Source organism: Macaca fascicularis, chromosome 4, assembly GCF_037993035.2.
Source record: "Macaca fascicularis isolate 582-1 chromosome 4, T2T-MFA8v1.1".
In the NCBI taxonomy this organism is placed as follows: Eukaryota; Metazoa; Chordata; class Mammalia; order Primates; family Cercopithecidae; genus Macaca; species Macaca fascicularis.
Genome location: NC_088378.1, coordinates 134,773,400 through 134,793,747, shown reverse-complemented (window position 1 = coordinate 134,793,747; position 20,348 = coordinate 134,773,400). Strand labels below are relative to the sequence as shown.

Here is a 20,348-nt window from a genome sequence, read left to right as displayed (position 1 = left end):
AAAAAGTCTTAATCCTTGGTCTGTTTAGTCTGTTGTTAATTTGAGTTGCCCTTCTCTGGACTTTATGTAGTTCCTTACTGTATATCCTGGGAGGCATGTGCCATTCCCAGGCTCCAATGTCTGAATATTGAAAAGCCACCCCCAAGATCATGATCACTTTCTTCCTAAATCTTTTACTGCAGCTCCTACCAGTCACTTGGCACTGAGGAGACAGGGATGAGTCTCACACACACAGTGCCCTGCCCTAAAGAAACTCACATTCTAGGAGAGATAGGCAAATAAATACGTAGCTAAAGGAGCGTGGAATGAGGACTGTAATAAGAAGCACACAGTAAGTTGGGTGCAGTGGCTCACACCTGTAATCCGGCACTTTGGGAGGCCGAGGCGGGCAGATCATCTGAGGTCAGGAGTTCAAGACCACCCTGACCAACATGGTGAAACCCTGTCTCTACTAAAAATACAAAATAAGCTGGGCATGGTGGTGCATGCCTGTAATCCCTGCTACTTGGGAGGCTGAGGCAGGAGAATCACTTGAACACGGGAGGAGGAGGCTGCAGTGAGCAGAGATTTTGCCATTGCATTCCACCCTGGACAACAAGAGTGAAACTCCGTCTCAAAAAAAAAAAAAAAAAGAAAAGAAAAAGAAACACACAGTTTTCCCTGAGCTCTGGTTACTCCAGAGTAGGTTTGAACAGTCAAAAATTTCCCCTGGAGTGATAGCCTGGGTTGAGATCCAGAAAATAAATTGGAGTTAGCCAGAAGCCATGAGGGGTCAAATCAAATCACGAAATAAAATGTCTCCAATTCCTCAGAAGCCCCCCTACCAATCATTACCCAATCCTTCCTCCCAAAGGGTAAATCACTTTCTGCCTTCTAATATCATAGATTGGTTTTCCCTGTTTTTGAATTTTATATAAATGGAGTTATAAAGTATGTATTTTTTTGTGCCTGGCTTCCTTTCCTTAGCAATATGTTTGTGAGATGTATTCATGTTGTATGTAGTGGCCATTTTTCATTTTTCCTTGCTGTGTAGTATTCTGTTGTACAAACATACCACAATGTATAATGGTGCTGTGATGGATATTTGTGTATGTATCTTAGTGCACTTGTGCATGAATTTTTGGGAGTATATACCTAGAAGCAGAATTGCTGGGTCATAGGTAACATGTATAATTTAGTAGTTAACACTAGACTGTTCCAAAGTGACTGTAGCAATTTTTTTTTTTTTTAGACACAGTCTCACTCTGTCGCCAGGCTGGAGTGCAGTGGCACGATCTCGGCTCACTGCAACCTCCACCTCCTGGGTTCAAGCGATTCTCCTGCCTCAGCCTCCCAAGTAGCTGGGACTATAGGCACACGCCACCACATCCAGCTAACTTTTGTATTTTTACTAGAGACAGGGTTTCACCATGTTGGCCAGGATGGTCTCGATCTCTTGACCTTGTGATCTGCCCACCTTGGCCTCCCAAAGTGCTGGGATTACAGGCATGAGCCACCACGCCCGGCCAGTGGCTGTAGCAATTTATGTATGCACCAGCAGCCTGTGAGAATTGCTGTTGCTCTGCTTCTGAGCCAACTCTTAGTATTGCCAGTCTTTTTCATTTAAGGAATCCTGAAGCCTCTACAACAATATCTCAGTAGTAATTTCACTAACAACTAATGACTAATGAAGTTGAATTATTTTTCCATATGTGTGCCATTTAGATATCCTCTTTGTGATATCTTTTTGTGTTCAAATCTTCTACCTATTTTTCTATTTGGCTATGTTTTCTTATTTGTAAAGTTCCTTATGTATCCTGGACAGAATATAACACTGGAAAGTTTCTAATTTTAATGTAGTCCAACATATGCATTTTCTCTCTTGCAGAACATCTCAGTGTTGGACAGACATTATTGCACATCTCAATATTATAGCTTTATAATTCCGTTTTGTTTTGTTTTGTTTTGTTTTGAGACGGAGTCTCACTCTGTCCCCCAGGCTGGAGTGCAGTGGCGTGATCTCCACTCACTGCAAGCTCCGCCTCCCAGGTTCAAGCCATTCTCCTGCCTCAGCCTCCCGTGTAGCTGCGACTACAGGCACCCGCCACTGCGACTGGCTAATTTTTATATATTTAGTAGAGATGGGGTTTCACTGTGTTAGCCAGGATGGTCTCGATCTCCTGACCACGTGATCTGACCGTCTCGGCCTCCCAAAGTGCTGGGATTACAGGCATGAGCCACGGTGCCTGGCCTTGTTTTTATCATATAGATCTGCAATGCATCTAGAACTTATTCTGGTGTATGGTATGAGGTAGGAGCCAAGTTTCATTTTTTTCTATATGGATATACAATTGACCCATCACCATTGATTGAAAGCATTATCCTTTCCTCACTCCTCTATTTCACCTCTTTGTCATAAATCAAGTGTCCATGTATGTGTTTTCTGGTTTTGGTCTCTCTATTCTGTTTCATTGGTTTCATACATTTACATCACTGTCACACTACCTCTGTAGCTATAGCATTAGTCTGAACCCAGTAGTATTTTGTTTGCAGATTTCTTGTAGAAAGCAGTTAAGAGCTTTGGCGCTACACACAGGGCAGAATAAGGAGTCTAGGTTCAAATGCTGATCCTTCCACTCCTTATCTGTAAAATCTTGAGCGAGTTAACCTCTCCATAAACTTCAGTTTTGTTTGTATGAGGATGTTATGGGGCTATTTATGCCATAGAGTTGATGAAGTGGCTCCATGAATTGAAAGTGCTTAGTACAGTCTGTCACACTGTTAAAGAAAACTAAATATGGCCTGAGAAGGGCTCTGTCCTTCTATATTTGAGTCCTTGTGGATGAACTGTAACCTAGCTTTATAGTCAGACAAATTTGAAAACCTAACTTAATAGTATATACCTGTAACAATAGCTGAATGTTGGCCAATCCCAGCGGCCATACTTCAATAACTCATAGACTGCTGAATGTTCAAACTATGTTCAAATAAGGCAAACATTGAGCTTTAACCAATCTCGCTGTTTCTGTACCTCACTTCCGATTGCTGTACCTTACTTTATCTTTTTGTCTGTAAATTTATTCTGATCACGAGTCACCCCTGGTGTCTCTGTGAGTCTGCTGTGATTCTGGGAGTTGCCCGATTTGCGAATCATTCATTGCTCAATTAAACTCCTTTAAACTTAATTTGGCCGAAGTTTTTCTTTTATCAGATGGTGTCAGGAGTGGGATCCAAAGTGGAGCTTCTAGCGACCACCAGGAGCACTGAGTGAACATGCAAGGTACCTGCAGGACCCACTTGTGTCCATCGATCTCTCACAGCACCTGGGGATCACAGGTAAGCTTCCTCTCGGATCTCTCTTTCCTTTCCCTTTTTTATCTTTTCTATTACTCAGGGCAACCAGCTTGCCCAGAGACCACGTGTTGAAACCCCTAGTCAGAGACTGGATTAAAGATGATGGGGCCCACCTGAAGGCAAATATAAACCTTGCCAGTATGATACTGGGTGCTAAGCAGAGTGGCTGATGTCTATGTTTTATCACATGTATTTTGCTCTGGTCAGAAAAAAAAATTTTTTTTCCTTTATGATGCGGCTTGGCCCCCAGTGCGATGGTGTGGCAAGTTGGGTCACTGGGGCCACTGAGGGAAAGGGAACCCAGAAGCCTGGCATGCCGGCAAAAGGATAAGAATTTCTTACCGGATTTTTGGCTTCTCTCTCTCTGTGCAAATGGTTGAATGAATGGTAACAATCACTGTTTATTTACCTATCTCTTCTGTAAGGTTTTGATTAACGTGAAAAAAATTCTCAGACTAGTCTTAAACTGATGTATTTGTGCTATGAATTTGTTTTTCTGGGTCAAGGGGTACCTTAGGATAAAACATGGGCTTAGGACCCCATAAGCTCGCTGGTCAATAACAAACTTTCCGGCAGGTCCCTGAAACAAACAAACAAAAAAACTGGATGGGGTCTCCATCTTGTTTTATGTCCTTGGGAGCTTGACCTTGTAACCACATGGCAGTACTTTCTCTTGGTCTCCACTTCCCAGGGAACAGGAATTTTACGGTTTATGCATAGTTAGCTCTAAAAATTAAAGCCTCTGCAAGCTCAAAATCAACTACTCTAGACTCCTTCTGGGAAGGGCAGTAGAGACCGCTCTGTGCTGTGGCTCACTGGCCTTTCACACTGGCAGTTCCAGTTTCATTCCCTGCTTAGGAAGTAAGTCCTTTCTGGTTTAATATCTGCATAACCTTGTCTAGTCTTTTCTCCTCCACAGACTATCTTAAATTTTCCTTCCTTGAGCACCTAGGAGGTTACCTTTGGTAAAGTTCAAAAGCCAGAAATATCAACCATTTGGCCTGAGTAAAATCAGTAATAAGAAATTTTAAGGCCAGGCGCGGTGGCTCAAGCCTGTAATCCTAGCACTTTGGGAGGCCGAGACGGGCAGATCACGAGGTCAGGAGATCGAGACCATCCTGGCTAACATGGTGAAACCCCGTCTCTATTAAAAAATACAAAAAAATTAGCCGGGCGAGGTGGCGGGCGTCCGTAGTCCCAGCTACTCAGGAGGCTGAGGCAGGAGAATGGCGTGAACCCGGGAGGCGGAGCTTGCAGTGAGCCGAGATCCGGCCACTGCACTCCAGCCTGGGCCACAGAGCGAGACTCCGTCTCAAAAAAAAAAAGAAATTTTAAAAGGACTTTATTAAAGAGTGCTATGGTTAAAAGTCAGGTTAACTAAAAGTGGATATTCAGGCTCTAATGGCCTGGAATCCATGGGAAAAACAGGAGGCACCAGAAACCCTTTTCCTGGCCCTGTTCTTCCAAGGACTCCACCATAAAACCACTACCCAATTAAGAAACTTAAAAACTGGCAAATGAAAAATCTTACAACTACTATAGTAATCTTCTTCTGTCTGTCTGTCTAGCTATATATGTGTTGTGTGTAATGTTCATATAAAAGAGCTCTAATTAATTGGCTTAAACAAAAAAGAAGCACTTAAATATTTTGAAAGCAAAAACTGTAATGCCTTTTAGTTCATGTAACTTTAGTAATCTTTGGGAAATAAAAACAGCTTTAAATATTATTGATAAAATAAAGACATTTTGTCTAAATTATGCAGGTCAGATATTAGCTTTGCTATATGCTTTAAGGTCATAAACTGCTTTGACTTTTGAAAATCGTTCGACTTATTTTGGAGACGTTAAATTCTAAATAAGGCCTGGGGATATATGGAATTAGCCATGCCCCCTAGTTATACAAAGAATATAAAGAAAACAGGTTTTATATAAGAAAGGATGTTGTATGGTAAATTCTTGTCCTAAAGTAAAATGACTAGTTGTTTAAAAAAAGGGATGTTTAGGGCAAGTCAGAAAGTCTAAACATGTCATACATAGTTTGTGTAACTTGTGAAATAATTGATGAAAAGGAATTTATGCCAGAAATGTTGTACAATTTAAAGGTGATTAGGCTTCCTAAATGCTTCATAAAATGTCACCATGACTCTTAACTGTACAGCCTGCCTGCTTCACAGCTAGTTAAGGCCTGGGACACCTGGAGTTAGATGCTGGAAAGAGTCGGACCTTTATCTGCATTTCTGCCTGGGTCCTGGGCTCCACACCGAGTACATAATTAAAATCCCTTACTTACCAAGGTTTTCGCCAAAAGTAAAAGTTGCTAAGAGTTAACATTGTAATATGTAATTGAGACTACTGAAAAAATAGGTTTACATGCAAGGTGTATAAGGAGAATGAAATGTGTTTTTTGTAAGAGATTATAAGAAAATATAGGAATGTAAATTTTTGCCTAGGTTGGAGGGTTAAAGGATTGTTTTAAATTAAATAAAGCTAAAGGTTTGAACAAGTTGTGGAAGGTTTATAAAAATTAATTACAGAGGCCGGGCACAGTGACTCATGCCTCTGATCCCAGCACTTTGGGAGGCCGAGGCGGGCGGATCACCTGAGGTCAGGAGTTCAAGACCAGCCTGGCTAACATGGTGAAATGCTGTTTCTACTAAAAATACAAAAAATTAGCCAGGTGTGGTATTGCACACCTGTAATCCCAGCTACTGGGGAGGCTGAGGCAGGAGAATCACTTGAACCCAGGAGGCGGAGGATGCAACGAGCCAAGATCACGCCATTGCACTCCAGCTTGGGCAACAAGAGCGAAACTCCATCTCAAAAAAAAAAAACAAAAAAAACAAAAAAATTAATTATAAGGATTCTATGTGTGAACATATTGGCTAAAGTTAAAATGGCATTATTCAGTTTTTTTTTCCATAAATTGGACATTGGAATAAAAGCACAAGAGAGTTTTCTTAGAAGATTTTTCTGCTCTGAGAAAAAAAATAGTACAGGATTATAAAAGGTTTATAAAAATCTTACCTTATGGTCAAACTAACTAAAACTGAATAGATTTATAAAATGTTATTAAAAACTAGCTTTAACATTAAAAATACACTAAAGGAAACATAAAATTTGGTTTTCTCTTTTAGAAAGGATTTTTATTTAATATTAAAAGATAATGAAAGGTTTTTGTTTACCTTTTAAGTAAACTACAAAAAAAATATTGGTGGGGGAAGGAAAGAAAGGAGACAGTCAGTTGGCCTCATGCTATCCTCATTGGATCTTGTTTGGAAAGCTAAGTCTCCTTCCTATTTTTAGGTTATCATTTTGGCTAAATGAATGACTTATGGTAACCTAAGATTTTTTTTTTTTTTTTGAGATGGAGTCTCACTCTGTCGCCCAGGCTGGAGTGCAGTGGCGCAATCTCGGCTCACTGCAAGCTCTGCCTCCTGGGTTCACGCCAGTCTCCTGCCTCAGCCTCCCGAGTAGCTGGGACTACAGGCGCCTGCCACCATGCCTGGCTAATTTTTTTGTATTTTTAGGAGAGACGGGGTTTCACCGTGTTAGCCAGGATGGTCTCGATCTCCTGACCTCGTGATCCGCCCGCCTCGGGCTCCCAAAGTGCTGGGATTACAGGCGTGAGGCACCACGCCTGGCCGGTAACCTAAGATTCTATTTTGTAATATCCAGTGTTTTAAACCTTTGGTATTTAACAGACCTTTCAAAATCAAGCTCTAGATTATCGTGCTAAATCAGCCAATACTAAAATTGTTTAAATATACAATTTGAATGAACTCCATGATCTAAGTCAAATTACCTATGATAACCCATTACTTATCAGTGCTATACACCTAAATTGGAGAAACAACTGGTATTCAAGAGGACATAAGTCCCGTGTTAAGCATGGACTCATGAAGAACCAGGACAGCCACCTTGTCCTTCTTGAGTCCTTAAAGCTTTTATTAAAGGTTCCGGAAAAGATAAAATAATCCAAATTTAATATATTGATGTGGTGACTTATACATTGCAGAAATAGTTTAAATCCAGTGTTTGGTTCCATATTCCTGGAAAGACAATCAAAGCTTCAGATGCATTTGGCTACCTGATGGGCCATTTAAACATTTATAAAGGGATTTCATTCAATTGTCATTTTCAATGCATGTTTTCTGGTTGTATAAAAGCTTTCCCATGCAACAGGGCTGATGTAGATTATAGTGTATTTTCACCAGGCAAAGAAAACTTTTTATGATTCACTGAGGACAATCCCTTCACAATCTAGAACCTGCAGATTGGATCGTCTGAGAACACCAGAGAAAGAGAAAGACTGTCCTTGCCATCCACACTACAGCAAAACTTTGGAGCTTTAAACCTTGGGTTCATAATCTCACAACTGAGGAGGGTCCCTCCACACTCCTGGAACTGTACACCCATTGGAACCCTTAAGGTAAAACTAACCAGAAAAGTTTCTCCCCAGAAGAAGATGGCATCCTTGATGTGAAGAGCTTTTCCAAGATCATAGATCAAAACTTCTACTATCACAAGACTCTTATCTTTGAATATTTTTTCCTTGTTTATGCCTCTATGAACAATAGAAATTAAAAGGGGGTCTATTATATGCACTTATAGGGTATACTTTTATTTGTGAAGGATTTTGCAACCAGCCTTAAACATGAATAACCTTATACTTCAATAGATAAAAGATGAAGGCCCAAGTAGGTAACAAACTTTAGTGGTACATATATTGCCTCATAACCAGTCAAAACTCCTCTTAACCCACATCATGAATTAAAGAGAACATTGACAATAGGCCTTCACTCTTCTAGAAAGACATCATTTGTTAGGTCCTTTTTCCATGGTTTGGAATAAAAGAGGCAATAATTTGAAATGTCTCCCTCATAATAGGCTCTACAGCAAATTCTACTTTAAAGGCTATCATTATACAACAGATTTTAAATTCTCCTGTGAAAGTTATACTAAATAATAGAATTGGCTAAACAGAGAAGTACCTGTGCAGCTGCTGACACTTGTGGCCTATGGAGAAAAAAGCAAATGTAAATTATAAACAATTCTGGCCAGGCATGATGGCTCGTGCCCGTAACCTCAGCACTTTGGGAGGCAGAGGTGGGTGGATCCCCTGAGGTCAGGAGTTCAAGACCAGTCTGGCCAACATGGCAAAACCCTGTCTCTACTAAAAATACAAAAATTAGCCTGGCGTGGTGGCAGGTGCCTGTAATCTCAGCTACTCAAGAGGCTGAGGTGGAAGAATCACTTGAACCCAGGAGGCGGAGGTTGCAGTGAGCTGAGATCGCACTGCTGCATTCCACCCTTGGTGACAGAGCGAGACTCCCTCTCAAAAAGTAAATACAATAAAAATAAATATTCAGTTGTAGGGGATTAGTGAAAAGACCTGTTAGTCAAGGAAGTAGACTCTTCATCTAGCTCATTCTTTTATCTATTTAATTTTAGGTGGTTTGGCTTATGGGGACCCTGGGTAAGGAGCATACTCCTAACTCTTGCTATTATCCACCCAATAATCATAATAGTCTCCCTGGTGCACTGTATTCTTTCAAAGGTTTTAAACGCTTCCATGCAGCCATCTCTAGAATGTCAAATGGTCTCTCTTCAACTGGAATAACGAAAACTGAAAGAAATGTGTGACCGTGAGGGCACCGTAACCTATGAATGACATGCTGAGACCAGAAACCCAAAATGGTGGTAACTGAGAGTGGTGCTAAGGCCCTAAGTTCTGGTCACACTGTCACCTAAGTAAGAACCTGGCCAAAAGTGGGAAATTTTTTTTAAACAAAATTATGGGAGGCCATTATTTTGGACTGAGCTCATGCACTAGGCCCCAACAAACCAAACTAAAATGGAGTCACTCATGCTAAATGTGACATAATCAAACTAAGGCTTTAAAAAAACACATAAATGCTAAAACAGACCAGGTTTTGTTTTTCTCCTGTAAACAGGATGTTCCAGCATAAGGAGGTATCCTCTACTCAGTCCTTATTCTCTCCCTGCAAAACCCACTGTTCTACTGTTTCCTAGTGAGTTTCAAAACCATATAGGTACACTTATGACAGTGATAACATCAGTAACTAAGGTTTTGGTCAATCTCTCAAAATTGAGAAAATGACCAAAACAGGGGAATTGTTAAGGCAAACTAAGTATGGCCTAAGAAGGACTCTGTCCTTCTATATTTAAGTCCTTGTAGATGAACTGTAATGTAGCTTAATAGTCAAACAAAATTGAAAACCTAACCTAATAGCATACATCTGTAATAATAACTGAGTAGTGGCCAATCCCAGTGGCCATACTTCAACCACTCACAGCCTGCTGAATATTCAAACTGCGTTCAAAGAAGGCAAACACTGAGCTGTAACCAACCTCACTGTTTCTGTACCCTACTTCCGATTCCTGTACCTCCCTTTGCCTTTTTTTGTCTATAAATTTGTTCTGACCATGAGGCACCCTGGTAGTCTGTGAATCTGCTGCAATTCTGGGAGTTGCCTGATTCGCGAATTTTTCATTGCTCAATTAAACTCCTTTAAACTTAATTCGCCTGAAGTTTTCATCAACAGAGTAAGCTCTCAGTAATGAATGGGCTGAGTGTAAATTGGAGGGATTTGTTTGTCTTTCTCAAGAGTAGGAACTTCCGGAAGGAAGGGGCTGCTCTTCATTTACGTTTCCCTTCCACTCCCATCCCTTAATGCCTAACACACTGCCTGGCACATAGTACGGGACTCAGTAAATGCTCGTTCAATGGGTCAGTTCAGCTATGAAGTCTGTGTGTCAGTCCAGGTAAATAAGGGAGACAAGGATTTAGGACTAGGGCGAAAAGAGCCCGATCGGGAGAAGGACGCCAGGGGGAGCAATAACCTGCACTCTCCAGATATCGCGAGAGCTCCCGCGCTCGCCACGACGTTGAGTGTTCCGTTTTGGGCGGAAGCGCTGGACGAGAGGAGAAACTACTATAGGGACAAGGCCTCGCCCATGGAGTGGGGGTTGCTTCCGGGTCGCGCTCCCGGAAACAGGAAGTTGCCCATCCTCCTTGCCCGGCGGCAGCTGTCCGCGAGGCGGGAGGAGCCCGAGGGGGCGCGAGCCCCGCATGTGAGTGACTGGGGCCCGAGGCTGGGTGGGGGGAGGCCGCCCTGTGACAGCCTCGCCGCCGCGCCCGTCTCTGACATCCTCGCGCAGCCGCTCCTCGCCGCTGCTACCACCCTCTATCCCAGCGCTGATCCCTTTTCTGAGCCTCTCCAGTTTTGTAGACTGACAGCATCCCCTGGCAGCTCCCGCGGGGTCGACTCCCTTAAGACATCTGTCACTTTCCTTGACCACGCCGGGGAGAGCAAAACGAGGTCGACCTTGCTTGCACTTGCTTCTCAGGCATCACAGCAGTGTCCAAAACTTGAGCGTTGCTAATGAAGTCCAGATTTCTGCCCTTTTGACGGAATTTTTAAGAAATTAAGAGTAGATTCCCCACCCCCTTCTGAAAGATGTTTTTCTAATAATTTTTAGGGGGATTTTTTTTTTTTCCTTCAAGCGTGTACTTGGTATGTGATAAACCTGGCATCTTGGATTTCAGAAAGAAATATGACTTGGTTTATTGACACCAGTAAAATAGTTGTTTGTAATCACCTCTTAGTAGAAGGAAATTTGCCTGCGTCATGTTTTGTAGTATTTTATGACTGTTAACTGTGCAGGCCACACTTTTTCTAGTCTCAGAGCCCTCATAGCCATAGTATTCGCAAATATGTTTCTTTTAAAGTATTTAGTCATCAATCACTTTATAACGGAGACTACTTCCAGATACTTAGTATTCTGGCTTTTCTGATTGCTCATTTGGTAGTTCCTGTGGTGGAATCTTCTATAGACGTCTCTCCCTTAACAAATTCGTTTATTTGAATTTGAGTTGTCAAAATTTCCCTCTAGGGAACAACATGCCTTTAAAATAAAAACTAATAAATCCAATTCTGCTACATTAAAGTGTTGACTAAAGGTTCAAATAGCCCAACTTGCGTACCAGAAAGAGGTCCTGTTTCTCTGTCAGACCTTTTCTGCCTTGGACTGAAGCATTTTTCAAGACCTGCTTTGAATACGTGTTCCTCGACAGCTACTCCACAAACCAAAAACAATGTCCAAATGCTAGATTGCTAACCTGCTAACGTTAAACCCTCATCACATTGATGCTACCTCTGCGTTTTTGTTTTTTTTTTTTTTGAGACGGAGTCTCGCACTGTCTCCCAGGCTGGAGTGAAGTGGCGACCTCGGCTCACTGCAAGCTCCGCCTCCCCGGTTCACCCCATTCTCCTGCCTCAGCCTCCCGACCTCTGCATTTTTAAAAAAGAATAAAAGAATAAAACGTGAATAAACCATGAACCATGAGTTACATTCAGTTAGTTCGGAATGATAACTTTAGGTCCTTTCTATAAATTTGTTCAACATTGATCTGATTCGACATCTGAGGTGAATTCCCATGTCTGTTCTTAGTTTTTTGTGTTTTCTCCATTTATCTCTGCTTTCAAGAAACACTATTTAGGGTGGGAGGTAGACAGGAAAATAGATGTAATACAAAGCCCTAGAGGTTCATAGGACAAAAACTGAGGTCAGCGTCTTAAAGAGTTCACTTATTGGACAAAGCACTGGAGATTAGGCTTTTTAGGCAGAGGAAATTGTGTATGCAAAAGCAAAAAGATATGAAACCATGTAACAGTGTAGAATGTGAAGAAGGATTGATGGGAAATGAAACTGAACAGGTAGGCAGTGACCAGATCATAAAGGGCCATGGTAAGTAATTTGGACTTTATCTTTAAAAAGAATCTCACTCCATCACCCAGGTTGGAGTGCAGTGGTGCGATTATGGTTCACTGCAGCCTTGAACTCCTGGGCTCAAGCTACCCTCCCACCTCTGCTTCCCGAGTAGCTGGGTCTGCAGGCGTGCACCACCACACTCGGCCAATTTTTATTTTTATTTTTTTTTGTAGAGTCAAAGTCTTGCTATGTTGCCCAGGCTGGTCTTGAACTCCTGGGCTCAAGCAGTCCTCCCATCTCAGCCTCCTGGTGTCAGGATTACAGGCATGAGCCACCATGCTTGACTTGGGACTTTATCTTAAAATAATTGTTATTAGGTATTTAATTTGTCTGGCTATTGGAACAAAGGTGTTACATCATTTTATAATTCTCTTAAAACATTGTGGGGTAGAAATAATTATCCCCATTTTATACATGAGAACTCTGAGGCTTAGAGAGGATAAGTAGTGTCTCCTGGCCACACACTAAGTGGTAAAATCTAGAATTTGCATCCAGCTTTTTCCAACTCCAGTATCTGTGTTCTTAGTCGCCATGCTAAACTGCTCCTGCAGAGGATGGGGAGTGTTGGAAGGTGCTTAGCATGAACCAATTTGTGTTTCAAAAAAATAAGTGTCCGAGTGTGGTGGCTCACGCCTCTAATGCCAACACTTTGGGAGGCTAAGGTGAGCGGATCACTTGAGGTCAGGAGTCTCACCAACATGGTGAAACCCAGTGTCTACCAAAAAAATACAAAATTTAGCTGGGTGTGGTGGCATGCGCCTGTACTCCCAGCTGCTCGGGAGGCTGAGGCACGAGAATCTCTTGAAGTCAGGAGACAGAGGTTACAGTGAGCTGAGATTGTGTAACTGCACTCCAACCTGAGCGAAGAGTGAGATCCTGTCTCAAAAAATAAAAATAAAGTAAAAAATAAAAAACTGGACAAGGTAGAGGATGGATTGGGGAAGAGGAGAACTGGAAGTATAGAAATTAACTACCCTTTGTGTTGGTCCCTAGGAAAGACGTTGAGGGCCTTAACTGTGCCGTTAATGTAGAGGTAGAGAGGAGGGGATGAATGTGAGAATTATATAGGAAGCTGAATCGAGAGGACTTAGTGATAGTTTCATTGGTGGGAATGAGGTAGGAGGAGAATAGTTTTTAAATTTGGAGGATTAGTGTTTCCATTAAGAAAAGGAGTGCAGTAGGAGAAATGGGTTAAAGGAGAAAAACAGTAAGTTCGGTTATTGACACATTACATATAGGGAGCTATGGGAAACTTGGATCATTGTGTCTGGTAGGCAGGTAGATAAATGGGTCTTGAACCCTGGAGAGAGTCGTAGGCTGGAGAAGAGATTTGGGAATCACTAATAGCTGGTGGTCAAAGCGTTGGAGGGAATAAGAAGGTCAAGGATAACTGTGGTGGATACCAGCACTTGGGAAGAGAACGAGAGAATTACGTTAAGGTTTGAGTACACTTGTGGGAGATAATGGGGTAGCAACAGCAGCTGCTGCAGAGAGTTCAGATAAGGTAATAACTGAAAAAAAGTCCTTCGATCTTGGCGTTTAGAAAGCCATTTGTGGCCTCAGTGAAAGCAATGTTGTTGGAGTGAGGAGGCAGAAATATGATTTCAACAGGTTAATAATGGAAACCTGAGAAACAAGAAAGTGAGTGACTTTCTCCCCCAACCCCCAAAGGAACTTGCCTCTGAAGGGAGGGAGGGAGGGAAAGAGTACCAGAAACTTAGAAAGGAAGGATTATGGCATTTTTCTAATAGTAGAAACTGGAAAAGGTGAGGATGGAAGCAAGTAAAGGTAAGCTTAAAATGTGGAGACTTCTGCTTCAAATAGGTCAATGTCATAAAAGGCAAAAAAAAAAAAAAAAAAAAATGCTGGGGACTTGTTCTGGATTTAAGTAGATTAAAGAGAGGCGCGGCAGCCAAATTCAATGTGTGGTCATTGGTTGGATCCTGGATTTTTAAATAGCTATGTGGTCTTTCTAAAAAATTTGGTAGTTAAAGAAATTTGACTATAGACTGAGTATTAGGTAATATTAAGAGAATTACTCATTTTAATGGGTATGGTAATAATGCCAATGGTTGTACGGAATAACGTCCTTATTCTTAGGAGATGCATGTTGAAATATTTAGAAATGATTTCATAATGTGTTGCAAGTAACTTTCAAGTAGTTCTGGTAAAAACAGAAAGAAAATATAGCCAAATGGAGATAACTGGTGAATCTAAGTGAAGGATGTCCAGATGTTCATTGTACTATTTTTGTACAAAAAGCTGTACATATTTAATGTGTACAACTTGATGAATTTGGACATAAGCATACCCTTGTGAAACCATCACCACAATCTGTGCCATCAACCTATCCATCAACCTCCAAGTTTCCTCCTGCCTTCTTATTTATTATTACTGTTAGCAATAAAAACACTTAACGTAAGACCTGCCTTCTTAGCATATTTTTAAATATACAATACAGTATTGTTAACTCTAGGCACTGTGCTGTATAGTAGGTCTCTAGGAGTTATTCATATTGTATAACTGAAACTTTGTATTCTTTGCCCAGTACCTCCCTGTTTCCCCCTGCCTGCAGCCTCCTGTAACCACCATTCTGTTCTTTGCTTCTATGAGTTTAGCTATTTTAGATTAATTGTACAAGTGGTATCATGTAGTATTTATCCTTCTGTGTCTGGCTTATTTCACTTAGCATAATGTCCTCCAGGTCTATCCATGTTGTTTCAAATATCTGGATTTCTTTCTTTTTTAAGGCTGAATAATATTCCATTGTACGTATATACTACATTTCTTTTTAAATTTTTTATTCTTTTGAGACAGAGTCTCACTCTGTTGCTCAGACTGGAGTGCCATGGTGTGATCTCTGCTCACTGCAACCTCCACCTCCCAGCTTCAAGCGATTCTCATGCCTCAGCTTCCCAAGTAGCTGGGATTACAGGCATGCGTCACCATGCCTGGCTAATTTTTGTATTTTTAGTAGAGACAGGGTTTCGCTATGTTATGTTGGCCAGGCTGATCTCGAACTCCTGGCCCCAACTGATCCACCCGCCTCAGCCTCCCAAAGTATTGGGATTACAAGTGTGAGCCACTGTGCTCTGCCTGTACCTTGATTGTAAATTTTAAGCATTTATTATAGTTTTAAGTTACTATTTTAAATCATATTAATCATTTTAATGTTTTATCAGTTATTTTTCCTTTTAATTGATGTTTGTTTCTTCGTAGTGGTTCTTATTATAATCTAAGGAGCACTTTTTCTTTTTTTTCAATTGTACTTTAAGTTCTAGGGTACATGCGCACAACGTGCAGGTTTGTTATGTATGTATACATGTGCCATGTTGGTGTGCTGCACCCATTAATTAGTCATTTACATTAGGTATATATCTCCTAATGCTATCCCTCCCACCTTCCCCCCACCCCCCTACAGGCCCCGGTGTGTGATGTTCCCCACCCTGTGTCCAAGTGTTCTCATTGTTCAGTTCCCACCTATGAGTGAGAACACCCGGTGTTTGGTTTTCTGTCCTTGTGATAGTTTGCTCAGAATGATGGTTTCCAGCTTCATCCATGTCCCTACAAAGGACATGAGCTCATCCTTTTTTATGGCTGCATAGTATTCCATGGTGTATATGTGCCACATTTTCTTAATCCAGTCTATCATCAATGGACATTTGGGTTGGTTCCAAGTCTTTGCTATTGTGAATAGTGCTGCAATAAACATACATGTGCATGTGTCTTTATAGCAGCATGATTTATAATCCTTTGGGTATATACCCAGTAATGGGATGGCTGTGTCAAATGGTATTTCTAGTTCTAGATCCTTGAGGAATCGCCACACTGTCTTCCACAATGGTTGAAGGAGCACTTTTTCTTTACTAGAACATATCTTAAATTAATGGGAATCACTGGATAAAATAGAATGGAATATATTCATAACACTAAAGAATGGATACCATACTACATGGGTAGTGTAATATTAAAGAGCCAAGTAGGGAAAAAAGAAAATTTAATTTACTCTGAATATAGCTCCTAGTGTTGAAGATTGGACATATCTTGATGGACTTTTGAAACTTTCTTTTGAACCGTACTGTTTCCCCTTTTGTGCTTTAACTAGATGAATCAGTTTTCTATCTTAGAGTTGCCTCGCTGGCATAGCTTTTCAGAAAACAGAGACTCCAGGGTAATGACATATGAGTGTTCAGAACTTACTTATCTCTATAGAGGAATTAGTTGTCTGTTACACAGGGCAAAAGAGAAGTTTACATTTCTCTTAACTTGCTTTCTGCTTTAAACAAACATTTGTATTGGTAAGTTCTATCCGAGTTTTTCTGTCATATATGCCTCTACCCTGTTTCTTCATAGACAGAGACCCAGAAGGAATTGTGGAGAACATCTCATCAGAGCTCTCACTCGTCTTCTCCTATTTCTGAAGTACTCCAGAAGTGAAACAACTCTCGGGCTTACGTCCCACAGGCTTCTCTTGAAAGCAAGGTTTCTCAACCTCGTTTTGAGGAGGGGTGGGAGGAGGCTGTCCTGTGCATTGCAGGATGTTTAGTCTTTGTCCACCAGATGCTAATAGTACTCCTCCAGTTTGTTGATTTTTATTTTTTTTATGATTTTTTTTTTAAACCTGGAGCCTTCCTATGTTGCCCAGGCTGGAGTGCAGTTGCTGTTCACAGGCGTGATCATAACTCACTGCAGCCTCTAACTGCTGGCCTCAGGTGATCCTCCTGCCTCAGCCCCCCGAGTAGCTGGGACTATAGATATGTGCTGCTGTGCCCAACTCCTGTCCAGTTTTGATAATCAAAAATGTCTTCAGACATTGCCAAATGTCCCCTTTGGAGCAGAATTACCCTGAGAACTATTATTCTAAAGTAGTGTCCTCTAGTGATCCTGCCTGTGCCCTTGCAGGTCTATGCCAGTGTTAGAATCAGGCTAACTCGTCAGAATTTCCCCCGTGGCAAAGCTCACTTCAACCAGAATTGGAATTACTTTCTGCAGGTAAATGGATTGCCATCAAGCCTCAGCTGATTTCACTCAATCCTCTCATGCTTGACGCATAGCAATGACCTTGTGTTTGATTTTTTTTTGGGGGGGCGGGGGATGGAGTCTCGCTGTGTCACCCAGGCTGGAGTGCAGTGGTGCGATCTCGGCTCACTGCAAGTTCTATCTCCTGGGTTCACTGCATTCTCCTGCCTCAGCCTCCTGAGTAGCTGGGATTACAGGCGCCCGCCACCATGCCCGGCTAATTTTTTGTATTTTTAGTAAAGACGGGGTTTCAGTGTGTTAGCCAGGATGGTCTTGATCTCCTGACCTCATGATCTGCCCACCTCAGCCTCCCAAAGTGCTGGATTACAGGTGTGAGCCACCACGCCTGGCCTTGATTTTTTTTTTTTTTTTAAGGGATGAGATTTTTTGTTGTTGTTTAATTACCATCGTATCCAACCAAATCCCAATAGTGTCCCTCTAGCAAGACAGTAAAAAATGTCTCCGGGCATCCCTGGGGACAGAATCTTTTCCAGTGTAGGACTACTGATATAACCAAAGCCAGAAAGAGGGCTTATCATCAAAATCCACAGTTGTTCTTAGAAACGTTGTCAAGTTGCCATTAACTACCTTTCTGATAATTTGAGAAATGTGTCACAATCTCTGGAAAGAAGGATGCACGGCTTACAAAAATATACTCAGTGTTGTAATATCATTCTAACTTGAATTACCCAACAAGAAAAGAAACCTTTTTTTTTTTTTTTCTTGTGATACAAACTGGGAGTTTAATAAGAATTTTAGGCCGGGTGCGGTGGCTCAAGCCTGTAATCTCAGCACTTTGGGAGGCCGAGGCGGGCAGATCACGAGGTCAGGAGATCGAGACCATCCTGGCTAACACGGTGAAATCCCGTCTCTACTAAAAATACAAAAAACTAGCCGGGCGTGGTGGCGGGTGCCTGTAGTCCCAGCTACTGGGGAGGCTGAGGCAGGAGAATGGCGTGAACCCAGGAGGCAGAGCTTGCAGTGAGCTGAGGTCCGGCTACTGCACTCCAGCCTGGGCAACAGAGCGAGACTCCATCTCAAAAAAAAAAAAAAAAAAAAAAGATTTTTATGTATATGGAAAGGGCTTACAGGCCAGGCGCAGTAGCTCATGCCTGTAATCCCAGCACTTTGGAAGGCCAAGGTGAGTGGATCACTTTAGGCCAGGAGTTTGAGAGCAGCCTAGCCAATATGGTGAAACCCTGTCTCTCCAAAAAAGACAAAAATTAGCTAGGTATGGTGGCATGTGCCATTTTGTATTGTCTTGCTAGAGGGATACTGTTGGCATTTGGTTGGATATGATAGTAATTAAACAACAAAAAATATCATCCCTTTAATCCCAGCCTGTAATTCCAGCTGCTTAGGAGGTTGGGGCATGAGAATCACTTGAACCCAGGAGGCGGAGCTTGCAGTGAGCCGAGATTGCACCACTGCACTCCAACCTGGGCAACACAGTCTCAAAAAAAAAAAAAAAAAAAAAAAAAGAGACGTGAGGGGGCTTACAAAGGTTGCAAAACAGCCATCAAAAATGATGATGATTAACCCTGTTTTCCTCACCTGTACTTCAGTCCGCTTCAGGATTCTCCTACCGGCACACCAATGTGATGTTCTCTTCTGCCTGAGGGATACCTGCATGTGACCCCACCTCCCAACATGCACACTAGTTTTTCACTGGAATTTTTTTTCTAGAAGTCCTTTCTAGATCCTTTCCATTCTGGTCCTCTACTGAGTTTTAATGGGTTTTGACTGGGTATTGTTAGATAATGAATTGTAATGTATTTAAATGAATATTATTCCTGCTTGCTTTCATAGAATGTCTTTGTTAATTTAAACAGGAAAATGGCATCTCAGAATCACTAATCACAAAACCAAGATGTGAAAAATATTATAATGATAAGTTATCACTTTGCTTTATTTGCAGGAATCATTGTAGTCAATCATTTTCCAGTTCTCAGCCGCTCGGTTGTGATCAAGAGACACATGGTTTCCGAACTGCCAGCTCAGAATAGGAAAATACTTGGTAAGGGAGGCAGCATGCACCAACCCTGAATTCAGGACACTTGGGTTCATATCCTGGCAAGTTATGAAACCTTTCCGAGCCTTGAACATGTATGAAATGGAATCGATCACAGCTACCTTATGGGATCACAGTGGTTTCACTGAGATAATGTTTCTAGAGTGTTTAGCAAAGCACCTGGCATATAGGGTGGGAATAGGAATAGGAATGCAATTGAACATGAGTCTTTAGTTTCTAATGAATTGAATTTTTCTCCTTCCTGAAGTGTTCATAGATTCTTAGAATTTTAGAGTGAGACTCTAAAATTTGTGATCCAATCCTCTTATTTTTTGGATGCAGAAATAGACCAAGTAATTTAACTGAAATCATCTCACTAGCAATTGGCAAAGCTTGCAATCTCCAAGTTCAGTGCTGTTTCATTTTTCCAGCTGTAATATTTGAATACAACTCTATGGAGAACCAAAAAGTCATTGGCATGGCAAATCATGCCTTGCTTCTTCCCTGTGGTGCCATGGTCATGCATTGCTGTACATCTCTGACTCATTTTGTACCCAATGATGTTCCTTAGAAGTGACCATGAGAATTTTGTGATTACAAAATTGATGCAGGAAAAGTTTGAGAAATGTGAAAATCACAAAGAAAATAAAAATCAGCGGTGATCTCATTTTCCAGAGATCGTCTACTCCTGACTTATTTTTAATTGGAAATGCTGCATCTTAATTTCTGGGGGTTTTTTGGTGTTATTGTTAGTATGGCTCTTAATGCTTTCTAATCCATCCTCCTGGCTGCTAATCAAAAATGGCTTAGTGAAAAGAATGTGAGGTCCAGATGAGGCTCAGGTGACACTGACTGGGTGGTCTCAGATAAGTCACTTCCCATCTGGAAATCTACTTTATATCTCTATAGATTTGCCTGTTCCTTGCAGGTTTGTTAAAAAGGTATTAAGAAAAAAAAGACGTGTCTATTCCTGACTTCTCATCTAAATGCAACTATATAATCTGTAGTTTTTTGTGACTGTCTTCTTTCACCTAGCACAGTGTTTTCAAGGTTCATCCATATTGTATCATATATCAGTACTGCATTCATTTTTATCGTCCAGTGATTTTGCATTATATGGATCTACCACATTGTGATTATCCTTTCATCAGTTCATGGACATTTGGATTGCTTCCATTTGGGGGCTGTT

General features: G+C 41.4%; 1 protein-coding gene across 44 annotated transcripts in view; it reads left to right on the top strand.

Moving 5' to 3' along the window:
* Positions 1-20,348, top strand: part of C4H6orf89 (chromosome 4 C6orf89 homolog) — a 45,263-nt gene that overhangs the window by 1,235 nt on the left and 23,680 nt on the right. For 7 of the 44 annotated variants that reach the window (XM_045390784.2, XM_065544102.1, XM_074038203.1 and 4 more), the window contains exons 1-2: positions 10,351-10,428; positions 19,067-19,165. In XM_045390784.2, coding sequence (XP_045246719.2) covers positions 19,126-19,165 — 40 coding nt within the window. In that variant the 5' untranslated portion in view covers positions 10,351-10,428; positions 19,067-19,125. Of the gene's footprint in view, positions 1-3,190; positions 3,316-6,860; positions 6,978-7,547; positions 7,763-10,350; positions 10,429-16,482; positions 16,612-17,031; positions 17,122-19,066; positions 19,166-20,348 lie in introns of those variants that run through there. The other 37 variants (XM_015449478.3, XM_005553153.4, XM_045390789.3 and 34 more) reach the window with 9 other exon arrangements.